This window comes from Corvus brachyrhynchos, unplaced genomic scaffold, assembly GCF_000691975.1.
Source record: "Corvus brachyrhynchos isolate BGI_N302 unplaced genomic scaffold, ASM69197v1 scaffold15, whole genome shotgun sequence".
Lineage (NCBI taxonomy): Eukaryota > Metazoa > Chordata > Aves > Passeriformes > Corvidae > Corvus > Corvus brachyrhynchos.
This window is the reverse complement of record NW_008238349.1, coordinates 841,098-849,105: the sequence shown is the minus strand read 5'-3', so window position 1 is coordinate 849,105 and position 8,008 is coordinate 841,098. Positions and strand designations below refer to the sequence as shown.

General features: G+C 46.0%; 1 protein-coding gene across 1 annotated transcript in view; it reads left to right on the top strand.

The window, feature by feature from the left end:
• AUTS2 (autism susceptibility candidate 2) overlaps positions 1 to 8,008 on the top strand; it is a gene marked incomplete at its 5' end in the record, with an annotated part of 567,626 nt that overhangs the window by 491,943 nt on the left and 67,675 nt on the right. Inside the window, one exon of the mRNA XM_017735278.1 lies at positions 3,149 to 3,197. Coding sequence (XP_017590767.1) covers positions 3,149 to 3,197 — 49 coding nt within the window. The remainder of the gene's footprint in view (positions 1 to 3,148; positions 3,198 to 8,008) is intronic.

Here is an 8,008-nt window from a genome sequence, read left to right as displayed (position 1 = left end):
GGCCGTGCCAGCAGTGAGTCAGGCTGCGCTGTCTGGACAGGAAATATTTTAGTCATACATCCCCTCGAACGGCAGCACATTCCTTGGTGAGGGAAAAATACTCTTTAGGTCATTTTTTTCTATGTGGTTTGTTGGGGTTTTTTTCTTTAAGCCCAGGGATTGCTGACTTGTTTTATTTCGCGGTGAAAAGGATTAAGCTGCGCTTGGTAACAAGGGGATTTGTAAGGGAAAACGGCCAAAGTGCGAGGAAGGGAACTGTGTGTCACCAGCTCCGGCTCTGTGCAGGAGAAACCGAGGGGGCTCCTAGGGCAGAGCACCCCGGATAACCCGGTGCTGTCCCCAGATGTCACGGTGCCAGTAGACAGTGCTCATCAGCTGCTCAAGTAAGACCTGGGGAGATGGGGAGAAGAGAGTTGCACTTGGCTGGTGGAAGGGAAGGGAGAGCCGAGCCCCTCTCCGCCGCTGGAACATCCAGGTTCGGCCACATCGCGCCCACCGTGCACATAAAGGCACTTTGTTGTCTGCGCGGATGCCTGTCAGTACAGAGCAGGGTTCCGCGCTGCACAGCCACTGAATTTCATCTTTCTGGGGTAGTGCTGAGTTGTTGCTGGTTTTTAAATCAATTGGGCTTTTTGTTCCTTCAGTGTTGTTGCGTGATGTGACTGCCTAGCTGTGGAAAAATAATAGTTGCATGGAAATTGATACGCTGTGTGTCTGCTGGCAGAGATTGTGTTCGCCTCTGTATCACCGGTACTTCACCTTAATTGCTATTTTGTATTTAAATTCCAATTTTTAAGTAAGAAAATAGGCGAGCCAAGTTCATCTCACTGTTCCAGCCACCATTTGGGTTATTTTTATGGTATCGCAGGCAGTGGGGTTATTTCAAGTTGCACTTCCATTCGGTTGTGTGTGGTCAGTAATGCAAAATGAGCTTCGGTCTTGGACGAGCTTTGTCTTTGTAAAAGAATTCCTTTTTTAGATGTATGTTACATGGACAATCATCTGCCAGGTTGCTCCGGAGCGATCCTCGGGCAGGCTGCGTTTTGTTCGAGATGTGCCACTTCCAGGTGTCACAGCCCTGTTTGTGAGTGGTGTGTGTGATAGCACAGGAAAAGATTGCACCTGAAAAGCCATGGCTTAAAAGCAATCTCTTGGTTTACGCTCGGCATTAGAGCAAACTTCTTAAAAGGATGTTTCCCTCTTTGTAGTGCTTGGAAAAATCAAGCGAATAGGAAGCGTGGAGCTTCCCTGTGCTGTTTTGTTTTGAAACAGTAAAATAAAGTAATAGCTGAAACTGTAGGAAGTTTGCTTGGTTTTTAATATTGGATTTTCCTTCTAAAAAGAACTGGTTCAGAGAGTTTTGACTTCAGAGGAAAGCTGCATTTGAGAAGACAATAACAGCTGAAATTCACTGGGAAAGATTATTTTTAAGCAGGCTGATTGACAAGGGTAGGAAAGTATTGAGCCTCTTGTTGGACTAATACTGGGCTGCTCTTTAAGGCACATGGCCTTCTTGATCTCTTCAATTTGTGCGTTATTCACATATTTTCATTAATTTAGAGAAAGTCGTCACTGAATAATAAATCCATCATTGGGTAATAAATCCAGTGTTTACAAGGTATTTAATTGAGACGAAATGCACCAGCTCAGCTTTCAAATGAGGCAGCAGTAATCTAGTAAAATCTGTCTAGAAGTCTGAAAAAGAATAAAGCTATTTTTAATAATTAATCATAGAAATCTAGTCTGTCACTAACTTGAGGGCAAACAAATTATTTCAGTGTATTCCTACATTGTGATGCGCAGTCTGAGCCGTGTCTACTCATTTATCAGGAGTTTCACATCCAAGTTTTTAGTGCAGTCTAGATAGTGAATGTTTGTGTTGATTGTCTAGTGATTTTTATCTGGTTTTGAATTGAGAAATTCCTTCCCTTTAACAAAAAATCCCCACAGCCCACTTCCCAACCAGCATTTTCAATTATTTTTCCTGAATCATGTAAGAAAACAGTTTCTAGGGAAGAATTAAAATCTTTCTCAAGTGTTGCATTTTAACCCTGTTTGCAGTGTTTTGTTACTGAGCACGTTTTCCCTGTGCTTTCCAAGAGCAGCCTGTCTCTCAGCGGGGCTGGATCCAGGCTCCAGTTCGGAATTGAACAGCTCTGGGCTTTTTGTGGGTGCAGAAGTGGGAGAAGTTTGAGCTGTAGCTGGCTCTGTGTGTGTTTGTGTGTGTGTGTGCCCAAACCCAGCAGCACACAGCTGGCACAAACTGAGTGTTTGGTGCTCGTGGGCTCGGGGTGTTCGTAAAATGAACGTTTGCAGTGTTCTCTTCCCCGGCTGGTTTGGTGCCGTTGGAATTTCTGAAAGGGGGAGATCAATGGTTTTGTGTGAAACTGAAATAAAGCTTTTTATATGGGTGGACAGCTGATTTGCGGGCGCCCTGGCATAGAATCAGCAGTAATAGACAAGCTATTAACACAATATTAAGGGGAAAAACCTCTGTGGCTTGATGGAAAATAAAAGGTTTATTAGTTTACACAGCGAGGTGTCAAGAATCAGTTATTCTGAGGAAGGCAAAGCTGATGTGGAAATACACACTGATCCTGAATACTGACACACTCTTTATTTTTCAAAGAGTTTGCAACAGCAAATTATGAAATTACTAACCTAAGTTATCAACAGTGCTTTGAAGGTGGTAAAAATCGAATGTTCACACAGCAGGGATCCCAAAAATACTTTAAAAATTAATTAAGAAATCTGCAGTTCTGGAGGTTCCCGAGAATGGGCTGTCGGGTTCGAAATCATGACTTCTCCATCGCAAAAATCAATGTCGGAACGTATTGGATAATGGCAGTACAAAAATCCAGCGTCTGTGCAGCTAATGTTGAGGAAAAACCCCATTTCTTTATGAAATAGAATCTTTCCAAAGAAAAATCTGCACTGCAGGGCGGCGAAGCACAGCCAAACAGCACCACCTCATGGACACGGCCCCCGGAGCCGCCGCTGCCAGCGCTCCTGGTTTTGTCTCCTGATTTGTTTCCCTAAAATATACACACCTCTGCCTGTGCATAAATACACCGCCGTGCCTTTGGAAATCTATCACTGCTAGAAAATGTAACTTCTTTTTTTCTTTTTTTTTTTATTGGTCTTTCAGGCATCTGATGCCAGCTCTGAGAAACTGTTCAACGCTGTCACAAATAAAGGTAAGGCTGCAATTCACATCCCAAACAGATTTATTTTCTTTTTTTTCCCCCCACACGTTTCTTTTCATGGCAATTTCAATGGGAGATGAAGTGTAACTTGTCTTGCAGAAATGTCGCAATCAGCTTGTTAGTGCTTTTTATGTTTCTCTGGGTTTCAGACATGTTCTGTATGCTTGGTAATTGCTTTGCTTAATATAAAATATAGGCTTTAAATAATGCATTGCCTGCCAGGTCAGAATTAATTTAAATAACAATATTAGGGAATAGTTTATTTTACAAATGGCTTTAATTTAAGCTCATTTAAATAACTGTAAGAGTTTTCAAAATGTTTTAACTTGATTGTTACTCATCAGCTCCATGATAGACGTGGAATTATGAATAGCCAATTTGCACTGCTGACAGTAATAACCAGCCAACGTTTAGTATTCACAGGATAATAGTCATAAACCATGGCTTACTGTGCTGTGTGCTTTCTGTAGAGTTAATAAATGATAGAGAAGGCCACATTTAAATATTCAGTATCCCATTAATTTCTTCCAAACAGCAATCCAAAGACAGAGTGGCTAATGATATAACAGTACATTAAGGGAAAACTTGCCCTAAATCAGCGCCCGTGAGCTGCCGTGTGGAGCTGGGCCTGGAGTGCCGTTGTTAGAAAGGCTTTGGGGATCCTTTGGGTTTAATTCTCATTTTTGGTTTGGTTGGTGTTTTTGCAAGGAGGGTGGAGGGATCAGCTCCAGGCACGAGTTGCACAAACAAGTATAATTCAAAGCCTTGAGAACGCGTCTGGTTTTTACCCCAGTGTCCTGCTTTTCTCTGGCAGCACATGGGCACTGCCTGGAAAAGGGTGAGCTTCTGGCTGTAAACCTGGGGTTTTATCTGGTGGGGGTTGGAAGACTCGAGCCAGTTTGCATTAGAAGAGGCAGATTTGACTCGCTTGAAATTCAGGTGTGTTTTGTTGGCCGGGTGTGGATTTGCTCAGTATTTGCCCTGGGTTTGGTTTGTTACTCCAGTGAGTCATTGCAGTTTCTCTGTCCCTTTTAATTCCACGAAGCTGTGGTGGTTAAACTGGGGACAGAATGTGACCCCGTTACCTTTGGGATTCCCATGCTGATCTGCTGCTGCTTCTGAAGGCTTCTGCTGCATATTGAATTATACCTGGATTTAATTGCATTACGAATCCATAGTCCTGTTTTTCATGTATTAGCATCCTTTGGAAGTACAGTCTGGATTATTTCTGTGGTCTAACCAGGTAATCTCACTTGGCAAGCTGATTTATCCTTTGTGATTAATGGCATTTACGGGTTCCCCAGGCCCCTCCGGAGGCTGAGAATAGGTGGCACAGCCATTAGAAGGGAAGAGCTGCGTGTCTGGAGTGACCCCCGGCCCCCAAACTACATGTGACTGCATCTTTATTTTGCTAATTTGCTGTAAAAAGCTGTGGCCTTTGAGCAGCCCTTTCTTGGGGCTGGGCCAGGGCAGGAGAAGCCGGGCGGTGAATCCACATTCCTGGCGCAGGCCTGTAACCAGGGTGAGGGGCTCCTCTCCTCCCCGGGAGGTGACTGATGAAGAGTAGGCCCCTCTTCCTCTTCCTTTGGTTTTCTTTTTTGACTCAAACACATTTCCCACATTCTTATTGCTGTTTACTTACGGAGCTTGATTCGTGGCATCCCTTTGGATGTGAATACCCATGCTTGACAGGGAGCCTTTTCTTCCGAGGTACTTTTCTTTGGTGATTTAGTTCCCTTGAAAGGATTAGGGTTTCTTTGTGTAGCCTAAAATCAACATGGGCTTTTCGAAGCTTTGCTTGGGAAACCGTACACAAATAAGCTTTTTAGTTGATGGTAGATTATTCCTTTGCCCCTTATTTCCATCAAAATGGCATCTTTCTTTTCTCCTCCTGAGTTTCCCCTTAAAGCCATATGCTAATTCCTGTTGGTAACATGAATGACAAGGGAGGAATCAATGCAAATCCAGGTGCGGCCAAACTAGGCTGGCTGGTATTTTCTTTTTTTTTTTTCCACCTCTTTTTTTTCTTTTTTTTTCCACTGGGAGAAAGAGATTAAGGGGAAGGAGAACAGAAAAAGCATAGGGGACAGTTTTGTCAAAGGGATTAGCATTCAGACTACTAAATATCAGGAAAAGAAGCTCAGAAAAGCTCCCCTGTTTGGAGATAATGTCAGTAATTGCTGGCAGGCAGGTGCTGGGCTCTCTGCCGGTGCTGGGGCGCTGTTCTTGCTCTGAGTGCCAGCCCTGGGGAGCTGCCGAGTGCCCGGGGGCTGTCAGTTTGATATATTCCAAGTTCAAGTTCCCTCTCCACAGCTCAGGCTGTTTCCTTCCAAGCCAGCTCTTCCCCACTGCGTTGTCCACGGCTGCTTTTGCCAAAAGCAATAAAAGTCACTCGTAAGAAAGGTCAGATTTGCATTGGGTAAATCATGATGGAGCCTTCCAAGCTGCCAGGCTGGGAGGGCTGGGCAGGCTGACAGGGTCCGGCCCTCTGTGTCCGTGGCCACTCCTCTTGGATGTCCCACAACCACCCGTGGCTCACACACTGCTTGGGTTTCTCTTGCCTTTTTAAAAAATTTTATTTAGTGTTATTTATAACTGAAGTAGCAGAAATTACAGAAGTAATGAATTTATGGAGCAGGTACAAATCCCGAAGCAGTTTAGATCTCGTATATACATTTTGTCCCCTTTCTGTCATTTTGTTGTGGACTTCAAGGCTTAAGATGTGCTCAGGCTCAAGGAGTGATGGATTAGTGTGGATGTGTGATGTGGAACAGTGCCTCCCTCAGAAACACTAAGAATTTTAAAAATCTAGAGCCAAGTGAAATCCCCCCCCAACCAACCCTCTTTAGGAGAGCTGGTAAAACCCTTGAGGAGAAGTCTCTCAGCTCCCATTTGGGACTTGGCTTCCCTTGGAGCTGAATGGGAAGGTGCACCCCTGAATCTAGAAGGGTCCTGTGAGCTTTTGGGGGCAGCCAGTGGATGTTGGGGTCCCTCAGGGCTGAGACTCATGTCAGAGTCGAGCGATGGAAAGGGCTATGGGGTTCCCCTGTCACCTTCCTACTGCCACCACTCCCAGAGGACCCCAGCTCTCAGTGTGTCTGCAGCAGGGCTGGGAATTTGGGGGGGATGGAGCTTGGTCCCCAGAGCAGGAGGTTCTGTAGCTGCCACTGAATGAGTGCTCCCTGGTCGTGAATCAGAGCCCTGCACTCCACGGCTCTGGCAAGAACACCTTGTAGTGCTTAAATTATCCCAGGAGGTGGTTCCCATGGGAATCCAGGTGGCTGTGCTGGGAGGTGAGCACCCAAGGGTCTGGGCCCTTGGTAATACTTGACAAAGGAGCTGTCAGTGTCTGAATAAATGAGTTGGAGCAGAGCTGGCACAGGAGAGCATCCCCCGCCTGCAGCTCCTGCTCTCCCTCCCTCGCTCCCTGCGGGATGGCCCTTCCAGTTTGGGATTGCTGCTTGTAGTCTGTGTGTCTTTGAAGGAACAGAACTGCCCCTCACCCTCTGAGAGTTTCACCTCAGCACCATTAATCCCAGCCAAAGTACAGGGTTTGTTCATGAATTTTTGCAACATGACTTCTCAGCGTAATTAAATTCCATTATCTCTCAGTAATTTAAATACACACATCTGAAGCTGCAGAGCAGGCAGCTCCTACTACAACTGTGTGCTTCATTTATGTTAACTCCCTCCTACGTACCCTTGGAAAACAGCTTTTCCTGAAGGGAGAAATGAGTCCCAAAGTGGTGAAGTTTTCATTTGTGCCGTATATTGAAGTTTGCCTTTGATCAGAAGCACAATTGGGCTGTTAGAGCTTTTTATGTTCAAATTGTTTACAGGATGTTCATGTAAACTTTATGAATCCTTCTGCTGCGTGGCACCACCAGCTGTCAGGGAAATATTTATACTCTCAGCTGGAGGTAGATCAAGGCATCTGGGTTAGGAGGCTTCACTGGTGGCTGCAATACCAGTCAGATCAAGCCCTGGCTTTCTAGGTTGCTCTGCAGCAATATCCTGCCCTAGAAAAAACAGGCGTGTTGTTGTTTCTCCCCTTGGCTGTCTGTGGTGAAGCATTTCTTGAGGATCCTCTACAACATCTGTTGCTGTAAACAAGCAGGGAGCTAAAGCTGGCAATTCCTTCCCTGCTGATCCATTCACAGGAGATCCTTGGCTGTGGAGAGGTGCTCTCACTCTTAAGTAAACCATCCCCACGGCATCTCGAGTTGGATGTAAGTGGATCCAGTGCTACGCAGGCAGCACATGTGCAGTGTTACCATGGTTGGTGTGCCAGGGGACTGGCTGGGGCTGCCTCCCTCCTGTCCAGGGTCTGGAGGAATCCACAGAACATCCTCACTCACTTGGGGTGTGTTCTCAGCCTCGCTTGCAGTCTGTGGGGTGGCTGCTGTGTGGATGTTGGCCCTCCCTGCTGCCTCTTCTCACTGAAATGCCTCTTCCTTCCTTGCTCTCGGAGCTCTGGAGCAATCCCAGCACTGCAGGGAACTGGCCCCAGGCCAGCAGGCTCAGGGACTGCTGAATCACCCCAGATGTCTGCTTTTGTGGCAGTTCCGATGGCTCACCCCAACAAGTGACACCCTGGCAGTGGTGTCCCCTCGCCTTTCCGGCGGAGGCTTCCCTGGTGGCTTTGAATCACTGGTTTGCTGGTGTTTGGTGGCTTTCAAATGGCCTTTCAGTATTTTCCATGTGGAAGTTCAGTGTCTCATTAGGGAGAGGCTGAGCACTGGAAAAAGCTGTGGGTTTGGAGAGCCCGGGTTTCTGGTACCCCTGAGTTAGATTAGAGGAGC